Source organism: Myotis daubentonii, chromosome 6 (genome assembly GCF_963259705.1).
Source record: "Myotis daubentonii chromosome 6, mMyoDau2.1, whole genome shotgun sequence".
In the NCBI taxonomy this organism is placed as follows: Eukaryota; Metazoa; Chordata; class Mammalia; order Chiroptera; family Vespertilionidae; genus Myotis; species Myotis daubentonii.
Window position 1 is genome coordinate 11,707,464 of NC_081845.1, and position 25,127 is coordinate 11,732,590.

Consider the following 25,127-nt stretch of genomic DNA (forward strand, 5'->3'; position numbering starts at 1 on the left):
GGCGTGCAGGAGGCAGCCGATCAATGATTCTCTCTCATCATTGATGTTTCTATCTCTCTATTCCTCTCTAAAATCAATAAAGATATATTTAAAAAAAATAAATAAGTAAATAAAATTCTGCCTCTGCCACCTAACAGTTGAGTGACTATTAACTAACTAAGTAACTGAATTTTTCAGTTCCCCTATTTATAAATTGGGCTTATAATACTGACCTCCTAAAACTGTTGTGAAGGCTAAAGACTACCCAGTCTGGAAAGGACCCAGCTTAGCACCTGGAGGCAGCAGTTGCTTACTAGCCATTATTAATAAAAGAAGGGTACATAGAGTCAGGCTCTACTCTAGTATTTTCAGCATGTGGGTCAGACACAGGCACTTGTTCATCATTTATATTTCGTAATCTACTCTTAAAGCACTGAGTCCAAAATGAGATGAGACATTGATTTGGAGTCTACCAGGCAGCTCAGAGGCAGGAGGCTGAAATGTTGAACCTGTGCAGTGAGGGCCTTTCTCCAGCATCCTGAGTTCACATTCTAGGCTGAATCCAATCATTTTTATAGCTACTTTGAAGCCTTTAAAATTATTTATAGTTTTTGAAAATATTTTCCATTACAAAAAGACTATGTAATATAATAGGGCTAACGTTTATTCACAGGCCATTTGGTTTTTGTGTGTGTGTGTTTTTTTTCAAGTCAGAAACAGGTCTTGTGACAACCTAGAAAAATATTGTTCAACATCCCCACCTACTGGTGACTCTGAATAATATTATTGAACTAGTGAAAGATCTGAAAATTCCTAGTTTTAAAGATATAATGTACGACTAATAATGGTAATGATTAATGTGTATTGAGCACTGACTACATGTAGGAGTCCTTTTCAAGAGCTTTATCGATATGGTAAATCACAGGATAATAAACTATGCTTTGGATTGAGTGAATATAGCATAAGGAAGAAATAATTTTAAACATTATCACTGGGTGAGAGAATAAATCATTTACTCAATCTAAAACATTGGGTCCACATTATCTTGTGTCTAGAGGATTGCAACATCCTCCTAAGTGGCCTCTCTGCCCTCAGTTTCCCCCAAAGCCAGTCCGTTCTGCACTGTGATAGGGAGGGAGCGGCGTTTCCTACAGGGCTTCCCACATAGCTACCCATACAAAGAGCACTTCAAGCCTACTGCTCACTTAATGAAGCAATGAAACATCACATCCTTCCATTTCCTGGTACGAAGAATGTTCATAAAACATTGGAAGGTCATGAATTTGAATAAGATCACTTTACAATTTTAACTTTTATGACATGTATTCATTTCCACAAATTTTAATGAGTACCAATTTTTCTAGCTTAAAAATTTGGATTCAGTCTCATCCAAGTGAAGATGATATAATTGTAAGTCTAACATATACATATTGTTGGCACATGGGATTATTCTTTCCCTCTGTGGGCTTGTAATTATTAATACCCCGGAACAGGGTCAGAATAGAACTCATCCTTACCATGACCCTGACTTTACTAAACTCTTTCTTTTTACCTTAATCACTTCCTGTATCAACTTTTGCAATTTCCTTTTTTTTTTTTAATGGTCTGTCTCAATCCTCTCATTTCTAACATTAAGTGAATGCTGGAGGCAGCTGGCAATCCATAGATTATTTAATGGAAACTGGTCATAGGAGAATTTTCCATTAGTTTAATTTTTCTTATATGGTTCACTAGCAAGTCATATAATGATCTTGATAATTGACCTTCTATCTCTGGAGAGACCAATTAACATTTATGTCTCTCACGTCTCCTTTCAAAATTAACTCATAGTTAGAAACAGATAATCAACTACCTTTTCAATGGGATTTAAGTTATAAATTAGCAGTTATAATAGCTATGCTGTAAGGATGAAGTGGTTATTTATTCAGTTCATAAAACTAAAAATTAGTTCACATTTACTGTAAGTTTGTGAATAAGCTTAATGTGCACTTTGGTTTTACATCTGATTTTATGTTGCCCTGATTGCCAATGAGTTGTTTCTGGAGACATGAGCAAACAAAAATTACAAATCAATCAACCCAAAATGTGTAATCATGTGTAATTATTTGCTTTCCATGTTAGTGTAAATGTTACTATAGTTTACTTTTAGTACTGCGTGCCATTTAATTTTAAGTTGATATGTTATTTTCAAAGTTATATATTCTGACTTATTTTAATGTGTCCAATTAGTATTGAAAGATATATTGCTAAAATTCAACATAGTTTGACCTATGTATTTATGGAAACTCATATTTTTAGTATTAAAGAATTTGGAAAAATAATCAATAAGCATTTTTATTTGAAATAATAATTTGATGTTTTAAACTATTTTTGGTTTTATGAAAGTTACTATGAAAGCCACTTTTTGACTCCTCTATCCCTTATTGTTGCCTTCTCCCCACTTTATTTTTTTAACCTAAAATGTATGATTGTTTTTAAAATATATTTTTATTGATTTCAGAGAGGAAGGGAGAGGCAGAGAGAGATAGAAACATCAATGGTGAGAATCATTGATTGGCTACCTCCGGCATTCCCCACACTGGGGATCAGATCGAGCCCATAATGCTGACTGGAATCAAACCTAACTGGGAATTGAACCATGACCTCCTGGTTCATATATCAATGCTCAACCACTGAGCCACGCCAGCTGGACTGACTTTTTTTTTTTTTTTTTTTTTAAGATGGAACATGATCAACAAATCATTTTGATTTAAGGATAAAAATGGATTCTATTGCCTTTCTCTATATTTTTCATTTTCTTATTTTATATTTACATTATATTTTTTAATTTTCTGTGTAGTAATAAAAATCCTCTTAAAATTTCACTTCACATCATCATAAATGGCTAACTGGAAATATAAGATATGTAAATTGCATATGCTTTCTAATGCAACAATTATTGAATTATTTATTTCCTTCAAATGTAAATAACATACAATAATCAAGAAAAATATTCTACATATAATGCCATAGTCCCTTAATAGTATTTACTGATGGGTAAATAAAGAATATCCCATATGCTCCTTTACAAGGAGCAGGAGAATGACCCAGCAATTTACCAGTGGTAGCCTTCTTGTTATTCAAAGTAGAGGAACAAAACCAGTGAGTGCCCAGGCATTGCTAAGAGCACGTAGTGCTGAACACACGAACAGAGAAGTGATGGATATTCCTTGGAGCACTTCCTCAATAGGGCGACCCCAAGGAGATGGCATTGATTCCTTATCTCCTTTGGGGTGTTCAGCTTCTTTGGTAGGCTTCCCTCTTCCTGTGAGCAGGCTTGTGTGTTTGCCCCAGTGTGCTGGGGTAACATGATCCTTCGTGACCTACATGTACCATGGCACAAAAAACCAAACCAGGAAAGCGCTGTTGAGACTACTGAGAGCCTGTGATCACATTCTCTTTCTTTTCTTTTCTTTCTTTTTTTAAATATATATTTTATTGTTTTTTTACAGAGAGGAGGGGAGAGGGATAGAGAGTTAGAAACATCGATGAGAGAGAAACATTGATCAGCTGCCTCCTGCATACCCCCTACTGGGGATGTGCCTGCAACCAAGGTACATGCCCTTGACTGGAATCAAACCTGGGACCCTTCAGTCCTCAGGCAATGCTCTATCCACTGAGCCAAACCAGTTAGGGCCACATTCTCATTCTTCATCCTACCCTCCACACTTGCCCCCTCCTCCTTCCTTTAACTCTCTCCTCCACACTGCCTTTCTGATTGAGCCAATGCTACGTCATGATCCACCTGAAAGCATCCTTTATTGCATCCCTAAGATGTTAGACTATGGCTGGGACACATCTCCCCTCATGCCTCCTACAAGCCAATTTTTCTTGTCTTGATGTGAGACATATTATACACTTATGATGTAATATTGATAAAATGTATTTCAAGTAATTCTCAGGTTCTGAGGTGTGTATTGCATATATCACATGTATTTCAGGTAATTCTGTTGCAGATAGTACAACTTCAAGAACTACCATTTTAATCCTTGCATTAGATATAACCAACTACCTCTTCTCTTGACCTAATGTTTACTTACGTATTACACTACTAGAGGCCAGATGCACGAAATTCCTGCAAGGGGCTTGGCCCCCGCCGCCATGACGGCTGCCTATGCCTCTGTCCCTGGAAGGTCATCCGGAAGGACGTCCAGTCTAATTAGCATATTATGCTTTTATTATTATAGATTCTATGTTTTTTTATCCTCTACTGGCACCCAGAAGCAATATGTTGTGGAAAAAGTAGCATTTACTCAGCTCTTCCAATTGATAAACTGTTCTGTAGAGATGATATATTGGGCTCAAAGCTATCAAGCACAGTGAGAGATGAGAAATAAATGCACTGTACATACAGTCTTAAAACCACAGCCTGGAGTTAGGAGGCATAGTTATCCATTACACTCAGTCCCAAGTCACATAACTAGTGATTTAAGCAAAACTAATCTTGTGTAGTTTGAGGAAATTACATGAGTTCTAAAAAGAGTTATTGATTTCAATATTGTATTTAAAAGGAAATGTATTCATCAAAATTACTAACGATTATTAGTCAAATTAGTATATACAGCAAAGTGATTACAATCAGTGCATTCACAAGTCATTTTTATAAAATACAGAAAGTTGGAAGGCTGAGAAAAAGTAAATGCTAAAGTCTTTTAATTTTTAAGAAACAGGAATTGTAAGGAAAGGAACCATTTAGAGTACATTTCACCACTGTACAATGATACACAGTCATACACTGAGAAGAAAAACATGTTTGGAGCCAGTTATTGATTACAAAAAATAAGGGCAAACTTAGGATAAATCATGCATGCTGCTTAAATTTTAAATGATCTAATTTATTCTATATCATTCCTGATAGTAGATAAAACATGACTAAAATTCATACTTAGAATATGTCTCTTAATTTCAATTATTGCCTCATATGATAGGAATGTTGGGACTAAAAAGCATTCTGTTGCTGTTTCTCCCAAATGAACACTGATATGACATGAAGCAGTTGTTTTGTCTTCATCTTGTAGATTACATATTATGCTTTGAAATTAAATGCTGGAAAAAATAGCATATTTTGTTACATAATTTGTTTTCTGAAATAATAGACACCTCAGCTCAAGGCCACTAGGAAAATAGGTGGTGTATATAATACTGTAAGTAAAATGTTCAAAAATGAAGAAGAATGTAGCCCTTTAACATGTTTAATTTATTTGGAGGGATAAGGGTTTAGACTTGGAATACCTTACTCTGTTTTTACCCATAGTGTGTGTCCCTGTGCAGACACTTCATTTCAAACAGCAGAATTCTCCGGGTTTGGGGGTGGAAGGAGAGATATGCCTGGGAAAATTACATGCCACCTATAGGCAGAAACTCTCAGGTGCTGTTTTAGAGTGGACTGGGATACTCCCAGGTTTCTCCCCAAAATGGGATGTATATGTGTATCTGCATGTGTAAATCTACCTGTGTGAATGCCTTAAGAAGTCAAATAGAAAATAAAGTACATATAATCTACTTATGTACAGACTTATAAGGTAACAATTATTTTTCACCTGGTGTTTTTCTGTATACTATTGCATTTGATCTTTATATGAACCCTTTAAAGCAAGTTATATTATTCAAAATCTCACTCACCTTTGAGTTCTAGTCTTCTTCATCTAAAAACACAAAAACAAAAAATCCCATCAAAAATTAAAAAATCGCCTTAGCCGGTTTGGCTCAGTGAATAGAGCTTTGGCCTGCAGACCGAAGGGCCCCGTATTCGATTCTGGTGAAAGGCACATGCCTGGGTTTCGGGCTCCATCCCAGTAGGGAGAGTGCAGGAAGCAGCCAATCAATGATTCTCTCTCATCATTGATGTCTCTCTCTCTCTCTCCCTCCCCACTCCTCTCTGAAATCAATAAAAATATATTTAAAAAAATTAAAAATTGCTCCACACTCACTCTCCAAAAAACTGCTTTTCTCACTTGCTACTGCTACTACGAAGTCTCTAAAAGTTCAACCAACCTTTTTTGATATGTAAGGCTGCCACCAACCCATTGCTGCATCAGTTAGTTTTTGCTGTGTAACAAGCCATCCAGGATTCAAATAGCTTCAAACAACAATCATTTGTTAGTACACAGTTCTGTGGGGTCAGCAATTTGGGTTGAGCTCAGCTGGGCTGGCTTTCACCAGGACTCCCCATGAAGCTGCACTCAGCTAGCACGTCAGCTTGAGTCTGTTTATTTTAAAGTGGCTTCATGTACATCACTCACCCATCTGGCAGTTGGTTCTAGCTTTTGATTAATTCTGGCTGTCAGCTGGAGTGATGGGTTTGGTGACTCTAGCAAATTAACCCAGGCTTGGCCACATGGTGGCGGCCTCAGGGTTTCTAGCATCGGCAAGAGAAGTGACGCCCCAGTGTGTAAGTACTTTTCAAGCATCTGCTTGCATGTTTGCTAATAACTAAATCCAGAGTCAGCATAGGAGGGGGTTCCCCAAAGGCATGGTGTAGGGTGCTGGAATCATTGGGGACCAATACTGCAACAGATCCATCACAATCACTATGCATGCATCCTCAATATGTCTTGAATCACTGCTTTCTTTTTGCCTTCATTGCAATTGCCCTAGTTCAAGCCTTTGTTTTATCAATCCACAATCCACTCATTCTTTATGATGTTTTTCTTCCTAAAACCCCTCAATGATTTATTGTTATTAGTCACTAGAGGCCCGGTGCACAAAAGTTTGTGCACTTGGGGGGGGGGGGGTCCCTCAGCTTGGCCTGTGCCCTCTCGTACTCTGGGACCCCTTGGGGGATGACCACCTGCTGGTTTAGGCCCACTCCCTGGGGAATTGGGCCTAAGATGGCAGTCAGACATCATTCTGGCAGCCTGGGAGCCCTCGGGGGATGTCCACTTGCCAGTGGGGAGCAGGCCTAAGCTGCAGTCAGACATCCTTAGCTCTGCTGAGGAGGCAGGAGAGGCTCCTACCACCACCACTGTGCTGGCAGCCACCAGCCTGGCTTGTGGCTGAGCAGAGCTCCCCCTGTGGGAGCGCACTGACCACCAGTGGGCAGCTCCTCCATTGCGCAATCTGCCCCCTGGTGGTCAGTGTGTGTCATAGTGACCAGTCATTCCCAGTTTTTTTGCTGTTAGGGTCAATTTGCATATTACCCTTTTATTATATAGGATAGAGGCCTGGTGCATGGGTGGGGGCTGGCTGGTTTGCCCTGAAGGGTGTCCTGGATCAGGGTGGGGGTCCCGCTGGGGTGCCTGGTCAGCCTGGGTGAGGGGCTGATGACTGTTTGCAGGCTGGTCACACCCCCTTCAGGGTCTGGAGTCCCCACTGCGGTGCCTGGCCAGCCTGGGTGAGGGGCTGAAGGCTGTTTTCAGGCTGGCCACACCCCCTTTAGGGTGTTGGTCCCCACTGGGGTGCCTGGCCAGTCTGGGTGAGGGGCTGAGGGCCATTTTCAGGCTGGCCAAGCCCCCGGCAATGGAAGCTCCCAGCCTCTCCTTTTTTTCTTTTATTCTGGGATTTATTTACCTTCTATAATTGAAACTTTGTTGCCTTCAGTGGAGCTCAGAGCCGGCTCCTCCTCGCTCCATCTCCGTGGCCACGGCAGGCTGAAAACAGGTATCTGGCGATTATTTATCTTCTATAATTGAAACTTTGTTGCTTTGAGTGGAGCTCAGAGCCGGCCAGGAAGCTTGGCTTCCTCCATCACTGGAGCAACCAAGCCTCCTGCTCGCTTCAGCTCCGTGGCTTCTGGCCGCCATCTTGGTTGGGTTAATTTGCATATAGTCGCTCTGATTGGCTGGTGGGTGTGGCTTAAGGTGTAGCAAAGGTGCGGTCAATTTGCATGTTTGTCTTTTATTAGATTAGATAATAAAGCATACATTTCTTAGCTTGAACAAGCCCCTCAAGATCTGATCTTAACTCATGTTCCAACATGTCCCATGATGGTCCTTATCATTCAGTCTCACCCAACTACTGACTTTTCCAACTGGCCATGTTCTTTCTTGCCTTTGTTCTGTACATTCTGTTCCTTTTGTCTTCCACCTGTTGAATTCACACCAGTTCTTCAAGACTAGTTCAAATGTCGCATTCTCTGTGAAGCCTCTGCCTGCCCTCCTTGGACCCAGGCTGCCCTTGAATCCCCAGGTCATGATAATTTACTTTTGGTTACATGGAGGAGAGGAGGGAGGGCTGCCACCACTTTCCATTCATTTTTGTAACAAATATTTACTACGGATTTACTATTTACCAGCTGCTGTTTAACATTTATATTTAATGTTTAATTTGATTTATTTAATAGCAAGTTATAGTTTTGCTATTTACTACATGTATTTATTATAACTTTATATAAGCAGTTCTCAAATACACATAAAACAATACATTTTTTTGCTTTTGTACGTGGACTAACCTAATCTATTTTCTTTCTTCTCTATTGCAAACATACAAGTAGTTTATATTAATCTAAAAAAGATCATTAGCCCTAGCTGGTTTGGCTCAGTGGATAGAGCATTGGCTTGCAGACTGAAGGGTCCCATGTTCTATTCTGGTCCAGGGAACATGCCTGAGTTGTAGGCTCAATCCCCAGTAGGGGGCGTGCAGGAGGCAGCCAATCAGTGATTCTCTCTCATCATTGATGTTTCTATCTCCCTCTCCCTTCCTCTCTGAAATCAATAAAAATATATTTTAAAAAAGACTATTAAAACATCTTTTATTGGAAATGGAGAGAGAGATCAGTGGTTACTTAGATGTGAAGGACAAAGGTTACTGGAGACAGTGGATGTCAAGGTTGAACAAAGTAACTTTCAATAAAAAGTAGAGTGAATAACTAGAGAAGTGAACATTAAAATATTTTAAATGTACTCTCTCCATTTTTACCAATAATAACATTGTAATTAAGAAACACATATATTTCCCTAGCTTTAAGATATCCTATGTGTACATTTGTATGCCTAGAATTATGTAAATATTTTGTATTTACAAACAATTATATGGCAAATTTTACTAAAGATAAAAAACTTATTCTGCTTTCAAAATTTCACTTTGAAACAATTTCAATCTAGAGAAAAGTAAAGAGAGTAATATAACAAGCACCTATGTCAGCCGTGGGCAAACTACGGCCCGTTTGAAATGAATAAAACTAAAAAAAAAGACCGTACCCTTTTATGCAATGATGTTTACTTTTAATTTATATTAGTTCACACAAACACTCCATCCATGCTTTTGTTCCAGCCCTCTGGTCCAGTTTAAGAACCCATTGTGGCCCTCGAGTCAAAAAGTTTGCCCACCCCTGAGTCCTATGTGCTACCGAACAACAAACAAACACGTTATTAGCATCAGCCACTCATTGGGGTTTATAGTATGGAAAGTTACAAGGCGAGATGATATCTCATCACATCCCCCAAAAAATCCAGTGGACTCCAGAGGTTCTCAACCTGTGGGTCGCGACCCCTTTGGTGGTCGAACAACCCTTTCACAGGGGTCGCCTAAGAGCATCCTGCATATCAGATATTTACATTATGATTCATAACAGTAGCAACATTACAGTTATGAAGTAGCAACGAAAATAATTTTATGGTTGGGTCACAACATGAGGAACTGTATTTAAAGGGCCAAGACACTTGGTCTAGACACTTGAATGGGTTTAACAGCACTTTCTCAACAGAGGTGCTTCTGGTCTAGGGCTGAGTTATTAGCTCTGGACCCCAATTCAAGTTGAAGTCTCTTTTCGAAGCTTAAGACAGATACCTATCTTTGTAATGATTGTGATAAAAAATGTTATTCATGAAACTGATAACTGTTTGGCAACAACTATAGTGAGTTCTGGCCCAGTCAGAGTTACTAGTTGAGCAGCTATTTTATTTTACTTTTTATTATATTTTTACTGATTTCAGAAAGGACGGGAGAGGGAGAAAGAGATGGAAACATCAATGATAAGAGAGAATCATTGATTGACTGCCTCCTGCCTACCCCATGCTGGGGATTGAGCCTGCAACCCTGGCTCCTGCCCTGACCTACCTGGAATGGAACCATGACCTCCTGGTTCATAGGTCGAAGCTCAACCACTGAGTCGCGCTGGTCCGGCTTGAGCAGTTATTTTAGATAGAAAGTGCTTCTTCTGTTCCTGGATAGTCCCCAAAGGCCGCACTCCGGGAAATAACGTTTCCATTCCACGCAAGGCTTGTTCATTCGTCACAGGTGATGTGATTCTTCCTTTAAGCAACATTAGTTCTTGCCATTCTCTGAACCCAGCTGCTGGAAGGACCAGGTAAGGAGAAAGCCTTTGACAGAGAGGTAATGCCTTTCTCAGCGAGTAGTAGGGTTCAGGCCATACCACCCTGAACACATCCCATCTGGTCACCAACAAGTGGAGCTAAAAAATGGGAAAGGTTTAAACACTCCCATCATCCTGGCTGTTTAGGCAAGATAATGCTCCTCAGTGACAATCAGGCAGCACCCACCCCAAATCTCTACTGATTTCTTCACCTTCAAGAGAGCACACGTTATCATTTTCAACACACACGACTCTCTTGCCACTTTGGATTGGAAATGAAATACGTATTGCGATTTCATTTTCACTTTAACAAATGTCCATTGTACCACTCAGAGGCATAAGATATGAGGAATCCGCAGGGGCCCGGTTAAATGGTTACATAACAAAATACGGTAAATGGGAGCGAATGAACCTCCAGGAAAGCGAGGCCTGGGTTTCTGAGCCCTTGAGCACCCAGCAGGTCGGTCTCGACTCCTGTGATGCAATGGAGTCTGTCCCCAAGTCATGGAGAAGGGCCCTCACCAACCCCTCGCTTTGCCCCCGAGTGAGTAAGCCCCGGCCCAGGTTGTGCATCACTGAACGGTGCGCTGGGGTCCCTTCTCCCAGGCCTGGGCTCACAGGCGCATCGCTCATGTCTCCTGAGAGTAGGGATGGGGACAGCGGCTCTTTCCCCAGACAACACAGGGGAGCGTTCCCTGGCCTTTCTGGGTTGGTTGTGAAGAGCGCCAGCTGAGAGAAAGGGAGGGGCGGGGGCGGGGGGGGGGAGATGTAGGGAACTGGACTCCATTGCCCCGGCGAGCGGGCGCAGGTGAGGAAGCGAGCTCGGAGTTGAGCATCCGTCTGGACCGCAGACGGTGCGGAAAGGCGGTCCCTCGGCCACCGGCTCCCAGGGCGATCTGCGCTGTACCGGTGCAAAGCCTTCCTCCTCCAGGACGCCGGGGGGATCCCGAGCCTGCGGCCCCCGCCCCTGCAGCCCGGGTCCCAGCCCCGCCCCGCCCCGCCCCGCCCCGCCCCGGGCAGGAGGTTCCGCGGGAGCCGGCGGCGTGGCGGTGCCCAGGTCTCCCGCGGCCGGGAGGATGGCCAAGGTCCCGGAGCTGGAGGACGCCTTCCCGCAGGCACAGCCGTCGCCCCCACTTACCGCTGAGCCCCGGGGCGAGTGCTGCGTGCCGCTCCTGAGCAAGGGCCTGCTCGGCTACCCCGGGGAGAGGGTGTACCTGGCGGCCGAGGCGCAGCCCGGAGGCGCGCTGGGCGGCGCGGAGAAGGAAGGCGACTCGGAGCTGCAGACCGGAGTTAAGTCAGGTGCGTGCCCGCTCCCTCGGGGGATGCGATCGGGACCGGGATGAGGATGCAGTCTATGAAAGGCATCCGGTAACAGAAATAAACACACCGCAAACGCACAGATACGTAGCTCGTTCTGTTCGGATCTTTGTATTTCCCTCCAGGAAAATCTTTGTTAACTAGACATGAAGGGACTTCCCGTAGGGCTTCCCGTTTGACGCACAGGCACCTTAAGAGACTTGATAATTTTATATTCTGATTTTCTGTATCGTCTTTCCAACTCGCGATCAGAAATGCATTTAAGCAACGGCAACTTTTCCTCTGAAGAGGAGGATTCGGACGGTCACGACAGCAAAGCCAAAGCAGCGGACGCACACCTGTCGCAGAAGAAAACCATCACGCAGATGATGAAGGATAAAAAGAAGCAGACACAGCTCACCCTGCAGTGGTAAGACTCGCCCCCAGGGGTACTTCAGCACCTGTTGCGTTTTCAAAGCCAGTACCTTCAGGATCTTTGCGTTTCTCATTCTGCCTCTCCCTCACACTTTTCCGCTGAGCCAAACCAGTTAGGGCTCCCTCACACTTTTTGTGGAAAGTTTAAAAGACAAATTAGAAACGTACCCAATTTCCCCCCCCCCCCCCCCCACTGAGTGGCATAGGGACATATTTTGATACCCATGAAAAATGATCTGCAGTACAAATCAAAACCACAGTCTGTTCATTACTGGCTAAAACTAGAATTTATTCGAATGTAAGCAGTAATGAATGCTTTTATGACTTGTTTGCTTAACATGAAATCAGTTTGCTCCTTAGGTGTTTGTGATTTGGGAGCTTTGTGTTTATAAAACACGACTCTTAAAAACAATTTGAAAGGATGAAGGATCTTAACGTTGCCTTTATCCGTAAGAGGGCAAATTAAACAAAGGAGGCAAATGAAAAACTATCTATGGACCATAAGATGGAATGCATTTGGACTAGAACACATGGAAAAATCAGTTAAGATATTGTGCTATAACTTAAATAAATGTTCAGCTATTATTATAGCACTTGTCATATATGATTTATTATAGTGAAATATCACAAATTGGATTTTGTGGAAAATCTTTTAAAACCAACAATTTATCAGTAGGCTTTCTCTATAAAGAACATTTTGTAATATTGATCTAAAAGAAAGATGATTTAAAGTAAAATATAATATTAAACTTCCTCTCACAGTGTGAAGAAATAGGAGTATAAATTTTCTCCCAAATCCCAAGTAATAAGCAAGTAAGTAAAAAAGTCTATTCACTGATTAGTTACATATTCTGTTTATATGTAAAGTATTATGTAAATCTTAGAAAAATACAAAAAAAACAGTATAAAAAACTAGTAAAATTTTATTTTTATTTATTATAACACTGAATTACAGTCTCATATACTAAATTTTTATAATTGTATATTTGACCCCCTTGAAATATTCAAATATAAGCCAATAGTCTTCTAAAGCTATGGCTTAGCTATTGAAGCTGATGTCACACTTACTGGTTAAGACCAGAGCAGTAAATAATTGAGCTGATAATCTGAAATATTTAGGACACAACTATTTTCATTAGGAGAATTGAGGCAAAAATGTTTTGATTTCAGATATATTATGGAAGTCTTTTGAATGATCACTTCCACGTTTTTTTCAGTTCAAATTGAGTGAATAGAAACAAACTTGGGTTTTTATTTTATAAATATGAATGCATTATGATTTTTAAAAAGTTATACTCCAAATTGTATTCATGTCTAGGATTACTCCGTAATTTGAAGACAAAAGCAATGCCTACAACAACATCAAAACAGCCAGGGGGAAAGTAGGCATCCTATGCACGTTATTAATATACAATTTTTAAATAGTTGAGTGTTTCTCAGTGATATTCATGTTTTTTGTAACTATAAAATCCTGTCATTTTATTTAAATTTTCCACACCCTTACGCCAAAAATGTGTCATATATATATATGAGTTATTTGTATTTTGAGAATTTTTCCCTTAAGTTTATAGATTATATTGGGGATGTTAAAAATTAGAACTGAAAGTGAAAGTGAAAAATCTGGCTGGTTAACTCAGATTTTCATTGTCAACCAGGTGTTTGATTTTATGTATGCAAATCTTACTTTGTCTTCAGTTCTTATAGTCCTTCTTTATAGCAAAATAGATGTCTGATGCTTTATCTGCTTGAGGAATATATCCTTTACCTTTTATCTCATGTACCTTGGGAATATGTAAATCAGAGATATTAAAAAGTTCCACCTAATTTTAATCTGAATATATGCTCTATATTGCATTGTTCCCATATAGTAATAATTATGACTTTACTATACAGAAAATGGGTAAGTTTTAGCCAAAATCACCTACTGAATTGTTAGAAAAACTAGAAATAGAATCTACAAGTTCTGATTTCTTGATTGTTCTTCAGATATTTGTAACCTTTAAATATATATCATTACATTTATATAAATTACATTTAATTGCAATTATAGGTGTCCAAATTAAATAGAATTATCTATATTTTCAAAGTTTATATTATTGTATTTATAATATAGAGATGAATTTGTCATATTTGTATGTATCTATAGAGAATTGCATGTTTCAAGTGTGCAGAATGTTTTAAGTAATTATAGTACTGCTCACAGCTAAAAGATGTGGGATAGAAATAGATCAGTGCCATTTCAGAGTTGAGTGAAATGAGCTTATTCTTATGTATTTTCCAAATAAATGTATCACCATGCTTCCCTAACTATGCGGGGTTCAGAACTAATTTCTGAATGAAAGTATGGCATTTGCCATCCTGAAGCCTGGCAGCCCTTTAGCATTGATAACGTTCTTTTAAAAAACCATCATCTTCAACTTCACCATCAATATCTGTATATCACAGAGCAAACCCTGTTGAACAGTGAGGATTAATATAGAAGTAAGACCTATTCTTTGAGGTGTGGATCACGCAGGAGTGGTTTTATGTTAGCCCTTATACTATAACTGCACTAGCAGATGTTCATTGGGATTCTTGCTCTTCTGACATTAATCCTGTGATCTGATTTTGAATATCCTGAATAAAGGTAGTCTGCTTATGTCTACTCATGAACTCGTTTGCATAAAATCTCTATTCAAAATGGGCATCAAATCAATATGAAAGGGGAATGGAAAGAAGCAGTAAACAAAATGTTCGATCTTACTTTTTGCCTTTTCCCTTAGGCTTGAAGAGAATTACATTGTATGTGAAGGAGTTTGCTTACCACGGTGCATCCTTTATGCACACTATTTAGATTTCTGCAGGAAAGAGAAATTGGAGCCAGCCTGTGCAGCCACCTTTGGAAAGGTAAGTGGCACATATTGGCTATACTACCTTACAATTAAAGTTATGTCAGGCAGACAGCGTGGGAACAAATTCATCTGAACAAGTTTTCATACAGAATAGTAAGAAATTTGTTTCTCATGCATAAACCAAGTATCTTAAGAGCTGTATCTGGAACTACTATATATTTTACTTTGACTTTACATACTATATGTTTTATCTTGAACTATATGTTTTACCTTGCACTACTATATATTTGAGTATTAGAACCCTGGCTATCAGAAGACTTAACTCGATCTTAAAGCAAACTCCAGTTGAGCAGTGACATTTCCCTTCTATGAGGGATATATTAAAGCGTGTGGTCTGGCCTGTATGGAGAAGCAAAATTAAGTAAAAGTGACAAGTATCTTGTCAATGCAATTGGTGATTATGTTTATTATTTAGCTATTCTGAGTATATGAGTTTTCAATACATTTTTATTCTATTACATAAATAGTTCTCTTAATTCTCCATTTCACTCTGAGTATGTTTACACCTCAAACTCCAAGGTGTGATGGAACGGGTTAAATTTCTCTCATTTATAAACATTTCTTTCGACCCAAACTATATGATGAGAATGAGACTCTATAGAACTGACATTACTATATTTCTATATGTTGATCTCATTTTGAGAATAAGGAAACGCTGTCAATATCTTGGGAAAGTCTTGTTCTTTGAAATTCTTCTCATGCTCTATTGTCTAAGAACCTAGGAAATCCCAGAAAAAAGCTGTAGGAAGCTTAGCTAAGGCTCAAACATTGCATCTTATATAAACTGAAATCCAAATTCTATCCTGTAGAGGGACTCGTTGTCCAGAAAATAATGACTACTATGGTCCAGCTTCTCCATTTGAAAAAATAAAATGGTTTATTACCTTATTTTAAAAATCTGTTTATGAGGGATAGTATGATATGGTGCATGTGATCCAGTGATTTAGGTTTTAGCCTAGACTGCGAATAATTTGTTGTGAGACCTTCTGAAAAGTAATTAACTTTTTAAAAATTCAGTTCCCTCTTTCTATAACATAAGGAGGATGAATAAGACAACTTTTAATGTCCATTTTAGCATTATTATTTCATGAATCCACCTTATGGCAGTAGTTTTTAGTTTGGGGAGTCATGAAACACCTTGAGAATCTGGTTAAAAACTACAAAACCATTTCCCAAGAAATTAACACAGACATAAACTTTGCCATGGAGTCCTTCAGAGATCAAGTATGGATCTCCTATAATCCAGATTAAAACTCCGGCTTTATGTAGAAGAGATTTTTGTTCTTTAATCAGATGCTAATTTTTAAAGTGAATTTAGAGACAGAAACACAAAGAAAAAGTTAAAACACTGCTGTGGAGATTCAGTCACGCAGAAAAGATTTCATGTATTTCTTTGGGGTTGGAGATGGGTATTTAATTATTGGTAAACCTATTGGTTTCTTTATTATGAGAAACCTAAATCTTTCCACTAAGTAGATAAAATAATAATTGCCTTGGTAGTAACATCAAGTAAAAGCACATATTGGTATGATCTGCCTTGGAAATGGATATAATTTCCACATAGAACAATCTCATAAAAGAAGTCCCTTCCTGCCTCTGCTTATGTATTATTGCTTATCAATGTGTGTATGATATTCCTTTTCCAGACTAAATATTTACTTGAAGTTCAAGATTTACTTTTTAGAATTAGTTATGGGTGACTTGCAATAGAACCACACACTTTCTGAAAACTAAAGTAATTGACTTTCATTTTAGACAATTCGCCAGAAATTTCCCCTCTTAACGACAAGACGGCTTGGAACAAGAGGCCATTCAAAGTAAGACACATCAATAAACACATATCACACCTGTACATAGGATACCTTGTGCATGATGATTGACACGATGTAAAATAAGTATTGTCTTTCCTGGTGAATAGAACCAGGTATTTTCTTCTTGATAAGACAGACTTTTAACAACTGTAAGGAGTAAAAAGAAAAATGAATGAGTTTTAGGATGTTTATTTAAAAAGCAAAATTTACAAAGAAACCATAATATTTTTTCTGATGAGAACATTTAAATGAATCATTTTCATAATTTTAAAGCCACCCTTGAAGGCACCAGGGTCAGCAAAGGAAAATGTTTGTAGCTCAGTAAGTGACCCAATGGAACTCATGCTTCTAAAGACAAAGCCGAAGCCGGGCTGGAAGCATGGTTCAGGTCCTTCCTCTGGTTTTCTTTCAGATAATAATTTCTCAGAATCCCTTCTTTCCCCTTGAAGACAAATAGCATGCCCAAATGACCTCGTTGGTCGTCTCTAGTGTATAATTAGAAACATAAAATAAGGTGTCATATAGTCCCTCTCTTGGTAACTTTAGCTATTTATTTCTCTTGTGACAATTTTTGTAGAACCCACAGTTATAGGTTCTTGTCCATCAGTTATTGACTCTTTTCTGTTTTTGGTTTTTCCTTTCCTTCTACCTAAAAACATATCCAGATTCCTTGTATGTTGATAAAAATAAAATAATTGCAAACCTACTATACTACTCTTCCTAATTACTGTTATTCTTTTTAGCTTTCCTAGTTCCCTTTTTAAAAAAATTTTAAATTCTCAACTGAGGATATGTTCTTAATGACTTTTTTAGAAAGAGAGGAAGGGAGAGGGAAAGAGGTAGAAACACTTATTGGTTGCCTCCCGTGGATTGAATCCACAATCTACGTATGTGTTTGGACGGGGAATAGAACCCACAACCCTTTGGTGCAGGGGACTACAACCCAACCAACTGAGCCACATTGGCCAGGACTCTTTGCTGTTTCTTGAAAGAGTAGCTATCAGCTCAGTTCCCTTAGTGTGAACCACGTCTCTGTTCTAGTCCACTTCTTTATTAGCATTTGGGCAAAACCCCAATGGCTTACTTTTTACCATTTCTCATTGTCCTTGGCACCTGGAAACACATACATAAAACTTCCTCGATGGCTTCTGTCACAGCCCTGCCAGGTCCTCTTCCTTCCCCTACCTCATTTTCTGCCGCACTGGCATCTCCTTCTGCCCTAACATCTAATTCAGCACTGTCCAATGAAATATAATGGAGCTGCATAGCTTTAAAAAATTGTAGCAGCCACATTAAAAAAGAACAAATAGAATTGATTTTAATGTTTTAATCTAACATGTCCAGAACATTTGATTACCATGTGATCAAAATAGAAATCATTAATGACATATTTTATGTTCTTTCATTTCTATTAAGTTTTTGAGATCCAGTGTGTATTTGACATTTACAGCACATCTCAACTCAGACCAATCACATTGCAAGCGGTCAATATCCACATGTGACTGGTGGCAACCCTATTGTCTAACTCAGTCTTAGTCCCTTGCCAAAAAAAGAGGTCCTATTTTTGGACTTCTCTTGAATCTGTCTTGGTTCTCACTTTAATAACCTGGTCTTGACTCAGTTCTTCCAGTCTGTTCAATACATTTTTTTCTAAATTGACCTTCTAACGTTCAGATTCAATCATGCCTCTCTCGTGCTCAGAAACTTTCAACAGCTCACCATTTCTACTACGAAAGACAAATTTTTCTCACGTTGACATTAAAGGCCCATTATGAATTAGTCCCAATCCATTTTCCTATCTTATACAGTGGGGCCTTGACTTATGAGTTTAATTCGTTCCAAGACCAAGCTCATTAAATTACTCTGTCAGCTCAAAGCAAAAATCGGCTGAGAGACAGCTGGTATCTCAAAAAACTCGTCAGTCGGGACACTCATAAGTCAAGGCCCCCTGTAATCTAGTTCTCATTTCTCAACATGCAGCCTATGCTTTCCCCAAATTACTGTCCTACTACCCATTGCTTCGCCCTCAACTGTCTCTTCTTTGTTTAGTCTGTCTTCCTCCATTGAAATGACCTATTCCCTAGGGGCATATTGAAATATTATCCATTTAAAAGTATGTCCCATGAACTTCCTCTTCTTCAGGATCTTTTCTTAGCTTCTTGATTTGTTGTAGGTTCTTTCTTTGTATCTCATAGCAATCTGTTGGAACCTATCTTAATGTGAAATTAACTTATTTCTTCCCCTCAACAGATAGTATTTTGAGGATAGAGATTTTGTTTCATTTATACTCATATTTTATCTGTTGTCTAATACATAATAGATTATCAATTAGTATTCATCTAATTGATTCCAATTAATGTTAACAGTGTCATGGCCTGAGAAGGAGAAATAAATGTCGGGTTGAAAGATATGTTAGCTTTTTCCTTTTGACCAAGTCAGCTTTTATTCAAAGTTGACTCAATTTATCTGGCTGATTTCTATTGAATTTGATTTCTACTGAATTGTGTGTGGAGGAAAGATCAGTTTGTGTTTGAAGTAGATAGATAATAAAAAAGAGGCAAAGCGATGCTGAGAAATCCTCTTTCTAGGGCCTACAGAGGGCAGGCAGGCTGCAGAGAGTCAATTAATCCTGGAAGGAGCCTTTAGGATTAGGGATGAGTCATTAACCCTGTCCTTTGTGCCACACGGAGACTCCAGTGTTTAGGTTTATGTAACGATACATGGTGACTTCAGGCAATTTGTTTGATATCTAAGAGCAGACATGCCCAAGAACAAAGCATTAGCTTTGAATTTTCTTCTACCTTCCTGATATGCCATTTGCTTGTTATAACTTGCTCTTATATGTTTGGTATTTTGATATCATGGGAAAATGAAATTTTCCATATGTAAACTAAGGATGTTAAAAGATAGGGCAAAATGCAGAGTTTGTGTATCTTGTAGTTGGTATTGTTTCGATGTAATTATGCTTAGCCAGGTAGTGTTCTTGTTTTTATATATTTCTAAAAATATATAAAATATTCTATTTTAATTTTAGGAGATGGTACATATCAAAAGGCAGCATTTCTTAGTGGTTAAGAGCATGAGGTTTAAAGTTGGACAAATCTAAGCTTTAATTTCATACTTTCATATAAAGCTGTATAACTTTAAATGAATTGTTCAGCTTTTCATCAGTAAAGTAAGTATAAAATATCTACCTCATAGGTTTCTTTTGAAAATTAAAGTATAGGAATGAAGAAATGAATATGTTTTCAACCTTTTTATTCTTAATGATATGAAATTAATAACTCAATGTATCAAAATATCAGCAATGCAGTTAAAGTTATTATTTATTGAGCAACACACACACACACACACACACACACACACACACACACACTAATCCTTACAATGATAATACAAGATTGGAATTCCTGTGTTTTACAAATCAGGAGACTGCAGTTAAGATTATTGACTTGCTCAAGCCCACACAGATACTATAAAATAACAATATTGGCATGTAAGTCAAGGTTTATTTGGCTCTACAGCTTGAGCTTTGTCAACTAGTAAAGCCTACCTCGTTCTGATATCAGTCATATCAAGAAAACAATTGTTTAATTGAACTTTTGTTTTTCTAAAGTTTTTTTTCTGATCAAAGTTTTAAATTTTTATTTTTTATTGGACTTTTATTATTTTTATTGGATTCTTTCTCAAAGAGCTAACATTTTCTCAAGCTTCAATCATAAGGCATTTTTAACTATTTTAGTTTATTGAAATATATTTATATTTTATGTAAAAGCAAGTTTGTAGTACAAACACAATTTTGCTTTCTGCCTTTAATTTTGTCCTAAACATTCTTATATGTTGGTATAGTATCTTTACAATCATCATTTCTAATGGCTGTGTAATATTTCAAAAATTTACATTTTATGAAAGATGTTTTTATGTCTCTAGAAATATGAACAAATGATGAACCAGAAATATAAATGAAGCTGTAAACATATTTTGGAAAAACAGGAATTTATAATTTCTCCCAATTTTACTAGTAATTTTGTAAAATTTATTTTATTGTAGTATTTAGCATAGTGCCCTAAATGTATTATTACTGAATATTTATTTATATTATTTCAAAATATAAGTTGGGTATTAATTTATTTGAATCTTTGTGGATTACATATTAGAATATATTAATGATGGCCATTTAAAAATATAAGTTCTCAATTTTTTACAAATTCTTATAGAATATGCTATAGTATATCCAATTATTTCATTTGGGTCTGTCAGACATAATTTATTTTAGATGATGATTAACCTAAAAGATTCTTCTGTATTGTGGGCACAAGATGAACCACTTCTAAAACTGTCCTTACGTGCTTTTAGGGTCCATGCAATAATGTCACTTTCCAGATTTTACTGGTCCATGTATGAAATCCAAAAGCCTGGGAAACACTGATATATGGTGAGAAAGTGATGGTTAATAGAGTTGAAAAAATAGGAGTGAATTCGGTGTTTATTTTCAAGTTGTTTTTCTAAGTTCTGACATAACTGTGTTATAAAATGGTTAATCCTGCCCTAGCTGGTTTGGCTCAGTGGATAGAGCATTGGCCTGTGGACGAAAGGGTCCAGGGTCCAATTCCAGTCAAGGGCAGGTACCTCGGTTGCAGGCTCCTCCCCTGCCCCTGCCCTGGTCAGGGCACGTGCAGGCAACCAATGGATGTGTTTCTCTCACACCAATATTTCTCTCTGTCTTTCCTTCTCTCTTCAACTCTAACAACAACAACAAAAATCAATGGAAAAATATCCTCGGGTGAGGATTAAAATAATAAAAAAAGGTTAATCCTCACAACTCATCTCTTTCCCTCATCCAAAGTTAAAAGATATGAACAGTTTAACTAAATAAAATGAGTCAAAAATTATCCAACCAAAATAAAGAGAGGAAATATTTTTTTAAAAAAAAAACAGATGCGTTAAAAACAACAAAAACAAATGGACAGAATCACTATGTGGAGCCCACTGTCAAAATTAGGAACAATTGAAATTGATTCCAGTGCCAGTCAGTGTTCCTCATAAGAAGCCATCGCTGCCAAAGGTTATGAAAAAGGCTCTCTTAACGATTAGCACTTGGGGTCAGAAAGCCTCGCCCTGGCCTAGCGCATCTAACCTAAGTGTGTTTTTAGGACAAAGCCAGTCTAGTGGCAGGCAACATTAGCGTCTCAGCTCTCCATCCCTTCCTTCACTCTCACCATCACCCTTCCTGCCAAGAAAACCAATATCCCCAATAGATTCTTCCCATTCTCAACACTCAGATAAAAACTGACTTTGCTTTTGGGCTTTTTCTTCTTTTCTCTTTGATTTGCAACTGATGCCAAAAATATATACTGATTATTTTTCTTTGAAATCTTTTTAAATTTAGATTTCTAATAAATAAAACAACGTTCTATAGGTACAAAAGAGTAATGAAAAGTGTTGCTTATTTTATGTATAAGTGTGTTATATCAAGAATGAGCAATCATTCTTATTTATATTGATATATAAAGCATGGTGTTAAAAAAGAGTTTTTGAGATTCAAAGAATAGTAAGATAGAATACATGGTGTCAAAAAACATCCACTATTAATATTTATTTACGTAATAAGCGTTTTACTGAGTGTCCTGAAGATGACTAAACCTAGGAATACAGTTCTGAGTAAAAAGAGCCCATATCCCACCCTTGCTCAGAATAACTCAGAGGAGTAAGGGAGAACATAGTTGAGTAGATTTCATGCAAAGGTAGATTTGATTTGAAGTTACATTTTAATTTCTTATAGACTTTGATCAGTTGAATCTTGGTTTTCAGACATGATGGACAAAAGCTATTATCTTATTTATTAGCGGTGATTTAGTGGGTTAATAAAACTGATATGGCAGCTGCTCTTATCATAGTAAGTTATTGCAAGTCCCTGAACAGCTTAATCCCATCATTTCCTTATCAGTTATCATTTGGGCAGTGTAAACGAACATCAGGGCTACTTGCTCAGTGGGAACATATGTTTCAGGAATTCTATATAATGACTGAAATGGAAAAGAAGAAATATAGGTGTAGGTATAAATAGATCAGCAAATGAAGAAAAGTATTAGATGCAATGTAAATATTTTAGTAGTAAAAAAGAGCAGCAATAATTGCATTTGTCCTATTAAAATATTGTATATTTTATAACATTAACTTTAAAATGTAGACATAAAAACTAATGAATAATTGTTTATTTCTAATATATGTCTAAGGACAGTTGATGCTAATGAATGAGTACAATTTTGTTAGTTCACAAAGACTACTTGGGTTATGAAAACATTTTCTTAAAGGAATTAGCTAATCATACCCAGGATTTTAGAGCATTTATTATTTATCTTCTTTATTAAAAATTGATAAAAAACATTTAGAGAAAGAACTATGGAATGTTTTGGAATCTTTATTCAGAGTAACCTATAGAATAGGCATCAGGTAGTGGTATATATAAATTAAAATAGTGAAAACTTCACCTTTTTATTTAACGTGCACCAGCATATGTTTTTGTTATGCTAGAATATTTCTGGCATATATTTCCTAGCAAGTTTATTTTAGGGAAAAGTATTAACAACAAAATAGTGCTAAAAAATGTTGCAAATGAGAGGAAAAATCCATGTGAACGTTGCATGAAATGGCTCTTCCCACTTTTATGAGGTTTGCTTTTAGCTGCGAGGACAGAGAGCTGCTCATTTGTTATCTCTTCTCTGTTCTCAAAGACACTGACTCATCACTCGGATCATAACATATACCTAGTTAGACTAAAAGGAAGCTTAAAGGAGGAAAATTATATTATCAGCTCCAGAAAAAAACTAGATATGAAACATGCTGAAGTTTTACAATGGTCATTGCAAAAGAGATATTTATATTCCTAATGACATTCTTCCCACCTAAATACACTGATTCCATGCCCTTTATACACATTGTTAGGTATACAACATTTGTTCAACCCCAGTATTTTACTGGTGAACTGGAAATACACAGTGCTAGGAGGAGGTTGTTGAAAACTATTGGCTGTAAGATAATTTGTGTTTTATCAGTTTCTAAATTTTTAGCAAGGTACATTGATTTATCAATAAGTGAGATTTTTTTCTTTACAGTAATGTCCAATGGGAACACAATGAAAGGAAAGATACAATTATCTTCCTCCAAATCTTATAATTTAGTAGGGGAGGTAAGCCATGTATATACATATACCAATGGTATGAAGTATAAAGCTATAAGAGATAAAGATGACCATAAGCGGAGTTCAAAGGAAAGAGAATTTAGTTTTACTAGAGATCAGGCAAAGCTTCATGCATTAATGCCATGCCTTGAGGCATGGATAAGAAATGAGGCACGAAGGAAGAATATTGCCAGTGGAGAGAGAGCTCAGCAAAGTAAAGGCCCCAAGGTAGGCAAGCACAAGTGATTCTGATAGTAATACATAGGTAACACATTCTGTGACTCATATTTCCATTGATTCATGACATAGTACCCCCCCCCATTATTGCACAAAAGTCTGAAGTGAAAATGATAGTGAATTGGGCTTCTCATTCCACATGAGAAACAACTTTTAAAGGGTCACATGCTTTATACATATTCCTATGCATGATATCAATGTCTTCCTCACATGTAATGTCATACTGTTTTCTTCATCTAACAGATACACTACAAAGGAAACCTACCATTTTTTATTCAATTGATTAAATTTAAACTGAATAGAGCCATTTGCAAATAGATACATTCTATATACTTAGAGCCAATGCATACATTTACAAATTTAAGTGCCTACAATTACTTGGTATTTTAGCTTTGAAACCTAACTTTTTAAAGGTTTGAAGGAATTGGCGGTAGGTGATTTTTCTGTCGTTATCAAGTAAAGAGCCAAAAGTACATTTTAAATATATTTTAAACAAGCAGGATTAGTTACCATCAAAGAGGGATTTAGCATATTAATATGTTGCTTGAAAAAAAACCAGGAAAGGAAGGTGCTCAGTGGGTTTCAGTTCTTACTTGAGCTTTATTTCAATTATACTTCAGTATCCTTTTCCCTTTCATAAACTCCGACATTAACACACGGCTGGTTCCTGTCCTTGTTCTAGGTATCATTATTACGGGATTGGCATCAAAGAAAGCAGTGCATATTACCACTCCGTTTACTCTGGAAAAGGCCTCACAAGGTAGAGTTCTAATATCTTCAAACTAATTCTCTGCCTTTCTTTAAATATGCATATCTATTGAATAGAATGACTTACTAATTTTACTTATAAAAATGTTTTATTTTAAGCATCAGACCTTAATTACAACTTCGAATAGACATTTCTGTGATATGGTCTAGATTACTAAACAATTTTTATAAATCACATCATTAATGACTAATGGTGAAACGGGTGTTTCAGAGAGATGAACCAAAAAAGTCAGGGAAGC

The 25,127-nt window shown here is 37.6% G+C and overlaps 1 protein-coding gene across 1 annotated transcript in view; it reads left to right on the forward strand.

Moving 5' to 3' along the window:
* The first annotated feature begins 11,332 nt into the window (after positions 1-11,332).
* RFX6 (regulatory factor X6) overlaps positions 11,333-25,127 on the forward strand; it is a 43,835-nt gene continuing 30,040 nt past the window's right edge. The window contains exons 1-5 of the mRNA XM_059699590.1: positions 11,333-11,569; positions 11,840-11,996; positions 14,764-14,887; positions 16,648-16,709; positions 24,803-24,880. Of these exons, the coding sequence (XP_059555573.1) occupies positions 11,347-11,569; positions 11,840-11,996; positions 14,764-14,887; positions 16,648-16,709; positions 24,803-24,880 (644 nt within the window). The 5' untranslated portion in view covers positions 11,333-11,346. The remainder of the gene's footprint in view (positions 11,570-11,839; positions 11,997-14,763; positions 14,888-16,647; positions 16,710-24,802; positions 24,881-25,127) is intronic.